This window comes from Phalacrocorax carbo, chromosome Z, assembly GCF_963921805.1.
Source record: "Phalacrocorax carbo chromosome Z, bPhaCar2.1, whole genome shotgun sequence".
NCBI lineage: Eukaryota > Metazoa > Chordata > Aves > Suliformes > Phalacrocoracidae > Phalacrocorax > Phalacrocorax carbo.
Genome location: NC_087548.1, coordinates 6,043,874 through 6,061,414, shown reverse-complemented (window position 1 = coordinate 6,061,414; position 17,541 = coordinate 6,043,874). Strand labels below are relative to the sequence as shown.

Below are 17,541 nucleotides of genomic sequence, written 5' to 3'. Positions count from 1 at the left end.
CACTCTGCAAAACGGTCTGCCCTCCAGAGAGGCAACCCTTCCCAGCCTGTCCTGCTGCTACAGGCTTTAACACTGACAGCCAGCCTGTTTGAGCTACCAAAAAACACGCTCCCACCAGAAGGTGGTGCCCATATTCCACAAAACACAGGGCAAGCACTTCACAAGGCCCACTTTTGGGCAACACCTAGAAACCCAGCCATCCAAAATCGTTACAGCTAAACCACCGACCAGCTGATGCCAGACTCCCTCAGAAAGCAGGGTGAAATTTTTGCAGATGTAACCTGCAGTGTATATCACTAGGGTGCACTGCAGTGTATTTTCTCTTAAGGGTTTATATCTTAATGGACATTTTAATAAACAGAACCCTGCAACTGTAATAAGGAGTTTATTAAATCCGTAATTCTTCCTGGATATTCACCTGTTAAATAAAGAGCACACAGCCCTGGACCAAGGTGCTTATCTTTGTCCAAAGCCACATGTGGATGCTAATTTCTGTGCAATACTTTGATGCTGCCCCAGTTTGCTCTTGAAGGTCTATCAAAGGCAGATGTAGAATGAGGCGCATGGAAAGGCCATAGATTTGTTGTGATATATGGATGTACCTGCTCAAAACGTCAAAAGGGATACAGTCTTCAGCCTCTCCTCTAGTATTTTCTTGGCTCCTGCTGTCTGTTACTATACTGGCAATTTGCATTTCTTCCCTCAGCTCGCTGCTAGCCAAACATCATCAGCCTCCCTCCTTGGTAGCTGTAACAGCATGCAGGTACCAGTCAGTTACTTGGCAAAGGTTATGTCCCCAGCCAGCAGCTTGTCACACATTGCATCAGGAGCTGGAGTGAAGGTGGGAGGCTGCAGGGCACCTATGTCACGTCCCTCTTTCCCCCTGCGCCTCTGTGCCACAGCATCATGACAGCAGTGGGTCATTTCCTTGGTTCTCATCCCCCAGGAGGAGACACCACTGCCCCAGGCAGCAGCGCACACCACTCAGCAGCTGTTCAGGCCGGTCCCTTCATTAAACCTCCCATCTTTGAAAAAGGATATCACCATGGGGCTCTAAAGTAAAGCAGAAAGTTACCAGGGTGCAACTCAATACATTTTCTAACACATGGACTTTGCAATTTACAGTCACGTTTTCTCACCACCCAAGAGACATGGATCTTGGAGAGGTTGTTGTGGCTGAACGTCCTGGTGAGAGGCAGTTGTATGAGGAGCAGAAGCCAAGAGGCCAGGACCTGCTGGGGAGAAGCAGAAATCGGATCCACCAAGTTTTCGGGTATCTCACAGGAGAAATGAAAGAATACGGAGAGTGGATGAAAAGTAAGCAGAGGGATATGTTTGGGGCTTTCTGGGTAGGAAGAGCTAGCTGGGAACATCTATATTGCCAACAGTACTTTCAGTGCTGGGGCATGAGATGATGGGCCGTTTCACTCCCTGAGGCAGAGCAGAGGCAGCGTGGTCCACGATCGTTGAAAACTTCTGGTTTTTTAACCCAAAGCATTTTAGTGTCAGGGAGGGACTCTCACTGCATCCTCTTGCCTTTACCATGGCTGCAGGCATAACTGAGCACAGGCAACAGACGTCTTTTACAGTTAATCAGTTAGGTGTCATTAGCATCACGTTCCATCTAACGGTGCTCAGAATCACACTTCAGGGCTGGGGATTTAGACTTGTTTGTAAGTGCTTTGGATCAGCAACCATCTCCTATCCATGTGTGGGCTGGCGATGGGGACTTGACTCCTGATTGTGTGGGCAAAAGCTCTTGTTTTACCAGCCTTAGGGGAGCAATAATTACTGTGGATGTTACGTTGTTATAAAACACAAAGCAAGTACTGATCTCAAAGGTTTACTGTCCAGACAGGAAAAATACATGAGCAGATGGTCCGCATTAACCAGAAATATTATGGATTTGGGGCTTTGAGAGGCTATGTAGGACTGTGGGTCCGCTGACAAGGCTAGGTTCGTTACCAGTATGCTGCAGCAATGGGAGAGAAATAAAAGACAGCTGTGTAAAGCCAGGCTGTGCAGTGGCTAACAGTGGTGGAGGAGGGTGGCTGAGATGCCTCCAGGCAGGGAGCTCAGCACGCTGGCAGTGTGATCCCCAGCCACAGGGGAACATGTCCTCCTGCTTTCTCTTTACTCCAGTGGTCCATGTGTGGTACATAGCTTTTCTTACTCAATGTCCTGAAAAGCTTTGGCCACTGCCCACTGGTTGTATTTTAATACTTCGTTATATCTGTGTCCAAAACCATGAGCATTGCTGACATATTTCATAGCTTGACACCAAATATTAGTAAAAATTATTTCCGACAAGTGTGGTCATTCTCCTCTATGGAATTCATTCTTCCCTGGTTGTAGCTGCCTGGCTCGCTAACTATGCACAGCATGAGTGTTGCTTGCAAAGCTGTCCCTGGACTTGCACTCCAGCCTCTTGGGAGGGCTCTTCCAGTGATGCTGAAGAGATGTAGAGTGGTACCCATCTCTTCAAAGATCCTCTATCTAAACTAATCTCATAAGAAAGCAAACCTTGAGACTGATTATAAATATAACACAAGGAAGTGGAAAAGGAGGGAGTGCAAAAGAGAGGAGGTTTTAGAAATAAATCATTGACCAGATTCAAAAAGTAGTCTGGCACTATTCTGTGTCTATTTAACAATGTAAACTAATTGAATTAATTTTAAATATTTAAGATGAAAGCTGCATACGCACATTGCATGAACATATTGTGCGTGCAAGCAGCACCCATTCTCCTTGTATCATGATTAATAACACACGGCAGTTCAGAAATGGTTACACCTTTCCCAGAAGCATGGCAGAAAAAAAATTCAGGTCACTCTGGAGTAGAAAAGCCAGCAACAAGATGTCATTGCAGTGCTACAAGACCCTCCTCACCCCATGGAGATCATCAGGAGCACTGTGCATAGATGCCCTCAGACAGCCTGCCCTCAGCCCCACACAGACCCCGTCCTACCCCTGCTCACCTGAGGTACCCGAGTGTGGTGCCCGTTTGCTCTGTCCGGGTTCTATAGCCTTCTCTAAAGAGCAATGGCTTGTTCTCCTTTGGAAAGTACTCTTTCTGCTGAGTACGGTCCAAGCTATACTAACTATTCTCTTAATTTAGGTTCTTCAGTTCCCAAAGTACTTTTTTAGACACCATTGACAGTTTGACCTATCTGTTATTTACACTGTAACTCTATTCTGGGTCCCTAAAACAGCAAAAGTGTTTCCTTTCCATATTTCCCTATCCACATATAAACTAATTTCAGTCTTTGCCTAGGTCCCTCTTTGCAACTGAATTATACACCAAAAAGGGACCATCTCCTCATTAAATTAACAGAAGAACTTTAAGCAACCTACCATGCAAGAAAGACTGTTATTTCTCCACCATAAATAAACTATTTTTTTATTAATCTCTCCACGAACTTTATAGCAGTGCCCAATTCACCCCTATTAGATTTTCAAGCACTAGATGCAAAATACACTCAGACAACAATAAATTAGAGGCTGGTTTTACAGTTCTGTTGATACATTGCCTCTGTTCTGTGGCCAGAAAGCAGCTGTAGAGATGAGTGTGCTTTGAGGGAGTCCTGCTGAAATGATGGCTTATCACCAGCGGTTTTATTTGATCTCCTCCAGATAAGCCCCTAATGGTCCAACTGGTGGACTGGATTTTGCGAGGCACCTCTCAGGTGATGTTTGTCAATAACCCGCTCAGCGGGCTGATCATTTTAGTGGGGATCTTCATCCAGAGCCCCTGGTGGCTGCTCACCGGCTGTACTGGAACGACTGTGTCGACATTAACTGCACTGGCCCTCAGTCAGGACAGGTAGGTGGTACCTCACACCCAGACACTTGATAAAAATTGATCCTTATGGTATCAGAAACCTAGTGATGGGTCATGGCCCCACATCTGAATACATTAGAGACAGCAGACTGGCTTTCCGGCATGGTTTGGAAGCAGTTATGTGAGGACGGGGCTGTGGTCCAAGGAGAGCTGGCCTGTCCCCGTAGTTAGCTGTCTTCATGAAAGCAGAAAGTTATCTCTCTCTGGTAGCCATTGTCACAGTCATGTACATCCTTTGGATCATTAGGAAAACCCCTTGGATCATTATCATTCAACAGCCCCCATACTCCTGCCTTCCACACACCAGTGCGATGCAGTATGGCGGTTACCTCACCACTTTTTCATCCTTCCCTACACTCCCTTCACTGGGAGCAGAATACTTATAAATTGTGTTTCAGTGGGTCCCTGTGACAGCTCACCTTCAGCACAGCTTGCTACCTTGCAAACATTTCCTTCCATCACAGATCCGCCATTGCAGCTGGGCAGCATGGCTACAACGGGATGTTGGTGGGAGTGCTCATAGCCATCTTCTCTGACAAAGGGGATTACTACTGGTGGCTTCTTCCTCCTGTGGCAGTTATGTCGATGGCCTGGTAAGTGCCACTTCTCCTCCTAGAGGGAATTCTTAGAGAATGAGGTCTCCTGTCCTGCTATATACAGATCAAGCACTTTGGAAGTCCCCTCTACACCAGTAGGTCCAGCCACAGTGGCACTGGAAAGAAGCATTCATTGATGCACACAGCTTGTGAGGCACGTTGGTGTGAGGTCATAGGTACAGACCACACATTATAGCACATGGACTTCAACCCTTTGCAAATGGCCCGCCACAGCAGGACGCATGCAGGGTGGATGTCATTGTGCCCAACACCACAATGGTTCTTCCTCACCCAGGCACTGAACCGACCTGGTGCTCTCTCAGGCTGAGTTCAATCTTCCCCCTCTCAGACATGCAACCAGTTATGAGCAGAATTAATTCTTCCAAGTAATTCTGAATACTAGATTATGTCCTTTCAGGATTAAATTTACCATTACTAAATATGGACCCTAACAGCACTGCAGAACCTATTTAACAGCCTTAGCTGAAATTAATTCAAGACTCACATTCTAGTCACTGTTAGCGATAAGACACAAGTCATTTTTGCATTTTACTGCTTTTAAAATCAGATTTTTTTTTTCATATTTTATTTCTTTAGTCACTCTCAGCAAAGGTCATTTTGTAAGAACCTCTCAAAACCCAGGACACATTGCAAGAATGCTTAGTTTCTCTTCTCTGCCAGAATTCCTTGAGGCTTTTTATTCAAACTTTTCTTCATTCTTTTAGTTCACAAGTCTCAAGGGCAGAGCTGAAAGATTTTTAAATTAGACATTTCAGTGATTTTTTCATCTGATACTTTGAATTGCAGCTTTAGAAGTCAGCATTTCTTTAATTGTTTCTGTTTTTTCCTGACAAGATATATAACTAGCAGAAGCTTTGTATTTCAGCACAGAAATTAGGACACCATTTTCACTGAAGTGCTGATTTTTTTTCCTACAGCCACAAGCAAGGAAATCTGTAAACTTCTCTGGGAACCAAATTTGTCATAGAAGAATAGGGTTCATTTGAAATTATACAGGGAGAACAAAGCATTTTTTCCACTGATAATATCTACATAACAGGACACAAGATGTTGCTTTTGAAATGCCAGATAATTTGGGTGGAGTTTTTTATTAGAAGCAGCCTAATGACTTCTAGGACTCAAATACAGCTTCTTGAAAAATTCAAGTCTTTAAAATGAATTTTTGTAAACTGTGCAATGTCCACTGCTACTTGGAGGTTGAGCATAAGAGCTGCAGAGTTCACTTATGTCAGGAAAGCTGAGCTGGAAGCAGCAGAACACAGTCTGTTGCCATCAAGGACAGGAGCTGGCCTTTCACCCCCTTCCACTTGCTTTCTGGGCACCATAAAAACCAGATATTATCTTACGAATACGCTACCACAAAGGTATTCATGCAGGACATCCACTTCAAGTGGAAATAAGGCAGTTTGGAAATGTCCTGAGAAAAGCAGATCTGGTGAAGTTTATATTCCAGGTCTACAGCCAAGAACTTTGGGGAAAGCCATAATATCTCAAGGTTTACATGCTTTTTATTGTTCAGTCTCTAAATATGTTGACAGCCAGCCCAAGTACTCTACATGCTAAATATAGTTAATCATATTTCTTAAGAAGGAAGCTCAGTTTTCAGAAAATTCTGTATGACTTTGGCTGGTACCTGGGAAGCATGTAGAGGCATCAGTCTCATTGACATAAGCAGGAACATCAATCGAGTTCTGGGTCATGCCTGGCACAACACCTTTCACAGCTCTGTTACAGTGGTAACTTCGTCTTACACTCTGTGAGGCTCCGTATGTCCTAAGGACTCCTCATTTCCCCAAAATAGTGTCTAACATAGTAAATATTTTCCATCTTTCTTAATGGAAGATTTTCCATCTTCTTTGATCACCTCCTTTGCTTTATTCCTCTTCCAGAACCATCTTCTGATAGCCTCCAAACTATTCAAATAAAAAAAAGAAAAAAGCAAATCACATAATTTCCAACTCCCTCTTGCCTCCTCAAGATGGCAGCTTTTCAGGCCATCCAAAGTTCTCCACAGTTCTTCATGCGGCATTCCTAAAACTTGCTCTTCTGTTTCTTGTTAGATTTTTCTACCAAATAAGAAGCCAGATTACCTTTCTCCATCCACACCTAAATGCTCTACTGGATGCATTTCTTTGTTTTCTTCTTGAGTCCAGCATAGCTAGCAGAGCACTTGCACACTAGCCAGCTGTCCTGAGAGAAGGGATTAGAGTTTATACCACCTATGAATGGATGTGATAGTTGTTGCAAAAAGATAAAAAGCATTCTTCAGCTATTTATCTGATGCAAACTAATATATTAAAGGTGTTCACTACCTGATGTTTCTAAAGGAATGGTATTGGCTTGCATTTACCAGAGCTTATAACCAAAGTGGTAGGCTGTTTCATCACTGTAAATGTTATGAACAAGTTATACTTGTTTCTCTTCTCCCTCTGTTCTTAGTCCAATCCTGTCCAGTGCTTTGGGATCCATCTTCAGTAAATGGGACCTTCCTGTTTTCACTCTGCCCTTCAATATTGCGGTGACTTTGTACTTGGCAGCCACAGGACACTACAACACCTTTTTCCCTACAACCCTCATCAAGCCTGTAGCATCAGCGCCCAATATCACCTGGTCTGCAATCAATGTGCCACTGGTAAGCTTCACTCCAACAAGCCTAAGCTTTTTCATTAAAAAGGCGAGTGTGAAGGCATTCACACTTGGGAAAACACTTTCACATGGGTCAGAACGGCTAAATGATATGTACAGCCAGTAACAATTCACGGAACTACATGGCTTGGTTTAGTCCATAGAGGACAGTGCCGTAAAAGTCCTAGGGAATGTCCTGCCTGATCCAGTGGAAAGGCTGATGGAGCCTGAGGGAAAAGAGCTGCTGAACTTCTCACTTCACCTAAAATTGTACTGCCCCAAAGCAAGTCTTGAGTGCTGTCAGTACAGAAGCATATCTGGATATACACTCTTGCTGGCCAGATGTAGTTTAAGGAACATCAGTGAGACTGCCAGTGACAATATGAAAAGACAGAAGAAACATCAGGGTTCTGAAAAGACAGAAAATCACTTATACCCAATACCCTCAGGTCTAGCTCTAGCTCTGGAGGATGACCTTCCCAAAGCAGCACAAGGGTAACCGATACACTTCATACAATATATGATAAGCTCAAATCAACCAGGCCTGTCATAGTATTATTGCCTAGGAAGGTTACTGTTTTTCTCCCTCACTAAAGTTACCTAAAAAAAAAAACAAAAAACCAACAAAACCACAACCCCCACCACCCCATCCTCAATATTACCGTTCCAAAAGAAATAAATGTCCATCTTGGACTGATGAAGTTCAAACCAAACAGTGAACTAATGCTGGTTTGAAAGGCACGACAGCCCACATGTATCCCTCAGAGCCAGGGTTGCTTCCTTCCTTTCTAACCAATACCCTGGGCAAAATAACTGCTGTGTCCTTCTGAGTACAGAGATACTTTAACATGCCCTTTTCTACTGGCTGCTACAGCTCTTGCAATCCATCCCAGTTGGTGTTGGTCAAGTGTATGGTTGTGAAAACCCCTGGACTGGAGGCGTCTTCCTTGTTGCTTTACTTATCTCCTCCCCACTTATTTGTTTACATGCTGCAATTGGATCGACAGTGGGGATGTTTGCAGGTAAGAAAATTAACCAAAGTCATTTTTTAATTATAGTACCATGACACTAGCCATTACATGACTGTCTAGACTTTAAAGTTGCATGGGCTTGGATGTTCATGGGACAACACTCCTATTTTTGAAGCTGACTCTAGATTTGGAAGGTCTTACCAAAGGTCACACAACATGGTGAAGGCAAGAACAGAAGCAGATTTTCTTTAAGCTTTGAATTAGATTTGTAACTCAGGCAAGTGGTTTGTTCCACCTTATTTAACCATCCTGCCATTGGCTGTGATGATAAAGAAATAGTTTTGGAACTGATCTCTTTCCACCACCAGTGTTTTAAATTACCACTGCATGCAGATGTCTACCTCAGAGCTGATCAGTCAAAGAAAAGAAAGAGACTTCTAGGATGCAGTTCATTCTATCCTGATGCAGATTTGCAGAAATAGCTAAACAAATGCTAAAATGGCCTTTCTCTCCCCTAACCAGAGAAACAGTCTTAAGAGAGAGGAATCTGGCCCTAGAAGTTAGCAAGATTAATGCCACTTATATGACTGATTGTAATAAAAAGCCATGATGGAATAAGTGTAGCCTAAGGCAGCAACCTTGGAAAAGACACAGTCATCCAACAATAAGTTCTCTGTGCCCTCATGCACTTTGTACAAGATGTGAACTGTCTTATATTTGGGGTTTTTTTAAAACAAAACTATCCACAATTTGTATAGTTATGAGCATCTGGCAAGTTTTGTACAGGTCCGATATTTAATCTAGAAGAGAAAGGTCAGGGGAAAGTATCTGGGGATAAGCATGGTGATGAAACAGAAGGATGAAATGAGGATGTTATAGCAGGAAATGTATTAATCTTAAGAGTGACATGAAGATGGTGTATGCACTACATATTGTGCTCTTTTTACTGATACTTCTGAAGCCTCAGAAATCCTGCAGAAGTAGCTATGATGTCAGGTTTGAATCAGACCCTCAGCTCCCAACCCAGTGGATAACTTCCACAGCAGTGATGGAGCGACCACATCCAGTATCTACACCACGTCTAGCAAAGGTCACTAGGAAGAGATGGAAAACCTTGCTTACTCCCACAAACAACACTGAGCTGTGCCTCTGATATTCAAAATCAGGGTACATATGAGGTTTAAATTGTGCATGTACGCACAGCTTTCTGCAAGGACACTCAGGCTGGATCGTCCATCAGGGGGACTAACTACAACACACTCAGAGCTCCAAAATAATGATCTTCTTTTGACTTCATCCTTTTTTCTGCATGTGGATGTTATGCAACTGTGAGCGTGGTTAAATTCATCTAGATATCACAGGGAAAAGATGATTGATTCCCAGCAAATGGCAGGTCTCATACCTGACCCCAAAGCCTTGCCTTTTGTCTTGCAGCATTGAGCATTGCGTCACCATTTGACAGCATCTACCTTGGCTTACACAATTACAACAGTGCACTCGCGTGCATTGCAACTGGGGGCATGTTCTATGCCCTGACCTGGCAGAGTCATCTTCTGTCACTTGCCTGTGGTACGTATCTTTTACATAAAGGGAAGATAAATATTTATGCAGCCAGACAGTTCGTCAGTAGCACAGGTTGGGAGTCAAATACCACTCTGCTGCGAAACCAGGTACTATGCAAGAGCTATTTCTGTGATGGCGTCAGAGTTGAGATTGGATGTGCAAGCTGTAAGTGCAAAGAGAAGGGCCTTGAGGCCATGATAACCTAAAAACATATAGAAAGGGTGGACGTACTGATTGTGAAAGGAGCACAAGCTATGCTATGAACAGAAGTTTAACAAATTAGCAACTCAACAGATTCATAGAAGCAGCCTTTTCATGACTATATGTATCATTAGAGGAAGACGAGAGCTGTTACACAAGGTCAGTTTAAAATCCATCTACCCAAAGACCCCATCTCCAACAGCAGCCAAAAAGAGACTCTATGGCAAGAGTTTAAGAACAGTGTAGCATATATAGAATTCCCATGAAGGTTCACCCAGCCTCCAAACATTTGCATTTCAGTAGTTTTCTGTCCTGAGCACAGTTTCTGGATTGCCCCATAGCTTTCCCTTCCATCACTTTGCCCTTGAGTGCCTTATCTCTTGCTTTACCACCTCTGACATCCTGGGGCAAGGGGGCCCACTGATAACTGCTTGTGGTTTGAAGCCACAGGACAGACACATTGGTGGAAAAATTCATAGAATCATAAAATCATAAAATGATTTGGGTTGGAAAAGACCCTTTAGATCATGAAGTCCAACTGTTAACCTAACACTACCAAGGCCACCACTAAACCATGTCCCCAGGCACCACATTTACACGTTCTTTAAATACCCCCGGGGGTGGTGACTCCACTGCTTCCCTGGGAAGCCTGTTTCAATGCTTGACAACCCTTTCAGTGAAGACATTTCCCCTCATCTCCAACCTAAACCTCCCCTGACGCAGCTTGAGGCCGTTCCCTCTCGTCCTGTCCCTGGTGACTTGGGAGCAGAGACCAGCCCCCCCCTCACTCCAGCCCCTCTCAGGCAGCTGCAGAGAGCGAGAAGGGCTCCCCTCAGCCCCCTCTTCTCCAGGCTAAACCCCCCCAGCCCCCTCAGCCGCCCCCCAGCACACTTGTGCTCCAGACCCTGCCCCAGCCCCGCTGCCCTTCTCTGGACATGCTCCAGCCCCTCAAGGCCCTTCTTGTCCCGAGGGGCCCAAACCTGAGCCCAGCATTCGAGGTGGGGCCTCACAAGTGCCAAAAACTGGGGGATCCCTATAATCCCCCACTGCACAAAGGTCAAGTTGTGCCAACTAAAAAGAAATTAAAGAAAAAAGAAATACCACCATCACTTGCTTTTGACAAAACACATTCTTCATTCACCACCCATCTCTACAGAGCAGATAGGACCAAAGGCAGCCCACACGGCCAGATGCAGCATTGGGGTATTTTAACTAATTGTTGAATTATAGCATGCATCCTTATATCAGGTAGGCAGCAGGATACTTTACTGTGTATTTGGACAATATTATTATTTCTGATAATTTCTTTGGAGAGATGAGCAAGATTTTCCTGATATCGAGCTGCCTTTGGTCTTCTTTTCTCAGCATTATTTTGTGCCTACTCTGGAGCAGCTCTTGCTAATGCCCTATCTGTGGTAAGTTGGAAGGATTTTTAATTGGCTTTTGGTGTGTCTGTTTTAACTGTATTTTGATTTGTTATCATATAATGCTAAAGAAGACCCTTAAAATCCTCCATGTCAGTTTTGACAGCACTGAAGCAAGAATCCTATAGCCAATGACAGGGCTTGTACAGTTTCTCTGTCAGTTGAATTGTGCACTTGCAGACTCTGCAGCTGATAATAAGATTTCAAAGACTTCAGAGCATGTAATCCACAGCAGGATTGTGCATGTATATGTGAATTCCAGAAACAGTGAGAAGTTTGAGATGCAACACTTAGTTGCAGTCAGTATTTTTGAACAATTCCCAGTGGTCTAAAATTTTCCTTGTTTCTTCCAAAATCTTTCTTCCACCCTCCCCACAGATATTATTTAAGTTTGATCTGGATATGAGAACTAAAACTGGGGGGAAACTGTTCTCTTAAATACAAAATCATCATATCTGAACAGATCAGGAAAGAGGTGAAGCCAGAAACACCAAGTTTTGTTTCTTCTGTAAGATCTGAGAGATTAAAGTAAAACCATATTTTAATAAAATTGATTTAGCAACTTAAAAGAAAAAATTATAACTAGCAGCTTCATGCATTAAATGTATTCATCTGGCATCCACTCCGTACCATGTAGAACCCTGCAGACGGGTTGCTTTGTTAAGCACACTTGCTTTTGGGCTGCATCAGGAAAAAAATATTTACATTTTCTTCTTGTGATTTTGTTTTTGGCAGACCTCAAGTCAGGTCAGGGGGTGGAGTTACAGGGCAGGACTGAGGACTGGATGCGATAGCAGTAACATAGGGGAATAGTACTCTCAGTAAATGACTTCTACAAGACAGTGAGGGTAGGATTCAGCTTATTCATTAGAGAATTTTAATGTCCACATGAAAAGCTGGGTGTCTTGATTTGCATTACAGTCAACAAAACTCTGGACATTCATTCGGTTGCTTCAATATTCATGCCAACTGCCATTCTGGCCAACAGCTGCATCTCCAAAAGGGCTGAGGTCTCCCATGTGGGATGCCTTATGTATGCCCATACATTTCCAATAACTAGATACCTCTGTGTGAGCATCTGAACTGACATTTGGTAGCAAAGAAGCTTCCCGTCCTGCAGTGACCAGCAGGAACCTAGCTCACATGTAGCCACCACCATGTAGGCTCCTGCATCTGGGTGTCCTCCTCTGGATCCGAATGGGGGATCCTGTAGGGGGGTGGTTCAGGAAGGCATGTCCTGTGTCACATTGTCCTCAGGAAAGCGCAGGCTCTCCCAGCTTCTCAAATCCAAAAATTTAGCAACAGGTGGAAGTTAGCAAAGGGAACGTGTAAAAAGAGGTATCAAAGTGCACCTATCTGTCTGTCCTTTCCCCTCCCAGCTTGGGCTGCCACTCTGCACCTGGCCTTTCTGCTTCTCTGCACTTCTCTTTTTGCTGATAAATTCAGATGACCCAGCCATCTACAAAATCCCCCTCTGCAAAGTCACCTACCCGGAAGCCAACAGGATCTACTACCTGAGAATGAAGAGAAGAGCATCAGAGAGCAGGAGAGAAGAACAGAAACAAAAGGAGCAGAAACCCTCCTGCGACTCAAAAATAAGCACAGGAGGCACCCCTCTATGCACCCCCAAAAACCGCCATGCTTACTGATTTCAATTGTCAACGAATGTACAGTTTTGGGGCAGTTTTTCAGATGCTAGCCAAAAACAAAATAGCCACAAACACCACTTTTGGCAGCAGTCTGAAGGCTACGGATTCAGCATCCCACGCTCCGGAGGAAACACAATTTGCCCTTGAGCTGAGCTTTCCAAAAAGCACTCAGGTAACAAAATAACACTGCCTTATCAATCCACATGCTGTTAATGTGAAAGTCACCTCTTATCAATAATAATTGTAAGAATAGGCAGAAGAACATTAACTCTGAGAAGAGGCTGTATTTAATTTCAGACGTGTAATTTAAGAAAATAAATATGCTGAGAAGGACTTGATATCTAATCATAATAAATAATGTAAGAACTACTCCAAGAGCTGCACTTCAAATTAAGAAAACGTATATTTGAAAGTGGAATAAACAGAGTGATTTCTTACCTTCTTGTATCTTGTCACTGTCTAACCCTCTTAATCCCTCTTAACAGCTACAACATACACAGGTAAATTTTCTTACAGAGTGCATACAATTTTTGGTGCCTTCTCCTGATTCCTCATTAAGCACAAAGACAATGAAGGTATAAATATATATCCTTTAATCAGACTAGAAGAGTGACTAGCTAGCAATGATCAAACATTTTTCTTTTCCTTGCAACATTTTCTGTCTTACAAATACAAAATCTCTCTCCTGCTGAATGCAAAATAGCAGGTCTGAATCTCTACATGCATCCAGTGGGAAACAGGAAAACTTCATGTAAAGAATGAGATAAAGATTTTCTGCTGGTGGCAGTTGCTGCAGTTCTTTCTCTCCTTTTGCCATGGGAGCAGTTCCCTTGCATTAAGCCAAAAGCAATGAACAAGTCAAAAGCTCCCCTTGATGTTTGTTGGGTGTCAGACTGGGATCTTCTCACGGGCCTTTAGTGTCTGGCTTACCCCAGAGAAACCTCACGAGGCATCATCAGAGTTAGTCATAGGAAGCTGAGGATGCTCCTGTCAATGTTCTCCCCAGGGAATGGTTTCTAATGGGCATAAGGTGCAAAGAAGACACTGCCACTTTATGCCTTTCCAAGAGTTACAATGGGGAAGGACCAATTGCCCTAAAGCAGACTTTTCTTGGGAACCTTTTCCAAAACCTCTGCAAAACAAGCCGGTCAGAAAGACTTCCTTGTTCTAAAGTTTTTTCACATGATCAGTTTAAAATCACAGGCCCAAAGGGTTGAAGACTTAAAATGCAAAAAGACTATGCAACCACAAACATCCAGATCAGATGCTGTCCTTTCTGCCTCTTGACATGGGGCTGTTTTGCAGATACATTTGAGGGTCTCTGAGCAGGTAGGAACCCAGATGTCACCAGTACATGGACCTTTTTAAAAAGTGAGCCTGGGTGTTGCTCATGGGACCACTTGTGCGAAAGACCAAGAGCACCAGCAACTGCCAGCTACTCTAAACGCCTCCTACAAGGAGCATCCAAAATTGAAATCAGCCTGGGAGACAAAAATATGGTGCAATATAACTATGTTGAGATACTTTTTAAATAGGTTAGGCCATTCCAGGCTTTAGTAAAATTTAGGTCCTACTTCCTCCCCTATCTGGACGAGACAGATTTGAGACTCCACCTGGCAGGACAGCCTCACACATGCCAATAAGTCCAAATTTCAGTAGCCAAGATAACTCTGTCATTGAACATTAGGGATCCAGTAAGTTTCACAGCTGTTATAAACTGTTCCACCCTCAGATTTGAGCACCTGTGTTAAACGTCTGTCCTCTATCTTTCTGACTGGGAAGTGCCCGGCGGAGAAGGCCCTGGGGGTGCTGGCTGACAGCCGGCTGGGCATGAGCCAGCAGTGCCCGGGTAGCCAAGGAGGCCACCAGCCCCCGGGCTTGTGTCAGCACTGGTGTGGCCAGCAGGAGCCGGGCAGGGATGGGGCCCCTGTGCTGGGCACTGGTGAGGCCCCACCTCGAGTGCTGGGCTCAGGTTTGGGCCCCTCGGGACAAGAAGGGCCTTGAGGGGCTGGAGCGTGTCCAGAGAAGGGCAGCGGGGCTGGGGCAGGGTCTGGAGCACAAGTGTGCTGGGGGCGGCTGAGGGGGCTGGGGGGGTTTAGCCTGGAGAAGAGGGGGCTGAGGGGAGCCCTTCTCGCTCTCTGCAGCTGCCTGAGAGGGGCTGGAGTGAGGGGGGGGCTGGTCTCTGCTCCCAAGTCACCAGGGACAGGACGAGAGGGAACGGCCTCAGGCTGCGTCAGGGGAGGTTTAGGTTGGAGATGAGGGGAAATGTCTTCCCTGCCAGAGGGGTCAGGCCCTGGCACAGGCTGCCCAGAGAGGTGGGGGAGTCACCGTCCCTGGGGGGGTTCAAAGGACGTGCAGACGTGGCCCTTGGGACCATGGTTTAGGAGGCCTGGGGGTGTTGGGTTGGGGGTTGGACTTGACGATCCTGGAGGTCTTCTCCAACCTTAATGATTCTGTGATTCTATGATTTTATGATTCTATGATCTTAGACCTCAGGCTAACTTCAGAACCTGTCCTTAAAAGTGCCCTCCAGGAAAGTACTGAGAGAGTGAGCTGACGTTCCCACATGCCACAAGTCTTCTTGGAGTTTAACAAAAGACCAAGAATCCCAGCAGTCTCCCTGACACGCTAGCCATGAGACTTTTTTGCCCCAGGGCAAACTAAGAGGGGTGGGACTGACCACAGCTCGATATTTGGCCTATCTATATTAGAGGGAGGAAGACCTAACAGATGTACAACTGCAGCAAGCAGGAAAGCAAACACACTATAGAGGTCAAAACCTCCCATGAAAATCCCAGCAGCCTCCCAGAGATGCTGAGCTCTGACAAGCATGAGGAGCCCAGAGGCACAGGTGTGTTTCTGTAACACAAGAGCAAGAGATAAGAACCTCTAATTTAGGAGAAATATATTGTCTGCAAAAAGCAACTGTGACCCAGGCATTGCACAAAGGCAGTTAATACTTAAAGCTATCACAGAAGACTGCTGCAAATGGATCTACCATCTCAGCCAGTGTTAAAGTGTGTTTGTAAGCTGCTTGCGCAGCTGCTAAATCCTGCATGGTGACTCCAGAAAAAGCAGAGACACCATCAGAAAAGGTGTCAGCAGGCAGGGAAGAAAGTGGAGAGCCACAGGAGAACAGGCTGCCAAGTTGCGCTTTGAGCCATGATGCCCGCAAACCGACGTTAGTGAAAAAGCAGTCTCATCAGGCCACTACAGACTGCAAGATCAAGGACATCCCACTGCTATTGCTGTGGTAGAGAAACAAAGAAAGGCAGAATAACACATGTGGTGATATATAGCTGCCTGAACACCTTCCCTCTATAGTAGTCAATGAAATATAAAGCCCATGCAAACTAGCATGACCTGTTCATTTGCTCTGCACGGTTTAATTTAGCCCGTACACAAATCCAGCATCAGAGATAGTAGCAACACAAAGTTACAAAAATACTATAATAGAGTCAGCTAAAATAATGCTAGAATGATATTTTTAAAGAAAAACCTCAACTGTGGTTAGTTATGTCAAGCATATTATTTGTTTTCTTAAAAATAAGAGTGAAGTCCAAGCACAATATGGCTATTGGAAAGAATTTGTCATATAAGAGCCATTGCAGACATTAATTCCTCAGCCACAAGCAAATCCATCCTGAAAGCAATTAGTAAAGCAATCTCTAGAGCTGAAGCCACCCATAAAAAATAGGGTATAAACAGCTTTATTAAGCCTCCAGCTAATCAAAAGGTTTGAGTGACTATAGCCAGTCCTAATACATCTTGAAAACAGCCAAGACAAATCAAGTGTCTCCTGGAAGGGAGCATTAGACAATAAAAGCACTAACTGAAGTTATCAATGGTAGCCCCAACAGCCTGCTATCTATTGAGTTCCTTAAAAAATTTTCATTAAGGGAAAGAAAATGTACAGTTTTCAATGGAACTAATAATTTGTAGACAGTTCCCAGACATCTAACATAAAACAAATATTGCCATAAAAAAAAAAACAAAACAAACAAACAAACAAAAAACCCCAAACTAAAACTAAAATCCTCTACTATAGTTTGAGCAGTCACTCCATCCAGCTCACCTCCACAGAGAATGAAATAAGTATTCCTGTACAAATCAATGCCCAGCCTAGCAGTTGCGTACATAAAAACCACCTCCTGAACATTTGCCTTCAAAATCTGAATGGCAGTGGCAGATAGGAGCAGACTAAGCAACAGGAAGGAATTGCAAGGGACCTCACCAGTAAGCAAACACCATCTATCCTGTTATAACTGGAGTCCAATGTAAAAGCAGCACCCATACTATGTGGTTTGAAGAAAAATGCTTACTTTATTGCTCCAAATGTCATTTTTCTTACTCTCCTACTTGCTCCTTGCCCTCCAAAGAAAAAAACAAAAACAACCCACAAATAAAAACCAGGACAAATTTGAGAGGACTTTCTCTTCCCACAAAGACATTGGTGCTTCTGTTGATAAGATCAGTCACAGAAGCTCTTGCAGGAAAAGCTGAGGCAAGTGCTTTTAATGCCCAAACTGTCCTGGCTTGGGTACTGATGACTCCAGAATGACTTCCCTGTTAATCACTCTTCATGAACAATCAGCAAAGCTGGAATGGGGAGGGGAGGGATCTGCCTTCTCAGTGGATGTTATTTGTAGC

General features: G+C 44.2%; 1 protein-coding gene across 8 annotated transcripts in view; it reads left to right on the top strand.

Moving 5' to 3' along the window:
- The window catches only part of SLC14A1 (solute carrier family 14 member 1 (Kidd blood group)), a 302,335-nt gene extending 289,007 nt beyond the window's left edge, over positions 1-13,328 (top strand). For 6 of the 8 annotated variants that reach the window (XM_064438103.1, XM_064438104.1, XM_064438105.1 and 3 more), the window contains 8 exons: positions 1,126-1,317; positions 3,634-3,823; positions 4,306-4,434; positions 6,898-7,090; positions 7,958-8,105; positions 9,489-9,623; positions 11,184-11,233; positions 12,622-13,328. In XM_064438103.1, the coding sequence (XP_064294173.1) occupies positions 1,126-1,317; positions 3,634-3,823; positions 4,306-4,434; positions 6,898-7,090; positions 7,958-8,105; positions 9,489-9,623; positions 11,184-11,233; positions 12,622-12,891 (1,307 nt within the window). In that variant the 3' untranslated portion in view covers positions 12,892-13,328. The remainder of the gene's footprint in view (positions 1-1,125; positions 1,318-3,633; positions 3,824-4,305; positions 4,435-6,897; positions 7,091-7,957; positions 8,106-9,488; positions 9,624-11,183; positions 11,234-12,621) is intronic. The other 2 variants (XM_064438109.1, XM_064438110.1) reach the window with 2 other exon arrangements.
- The last annotated feature ends 4,213 nt before the right edge of the window (positions 13,329-17,541 follow it).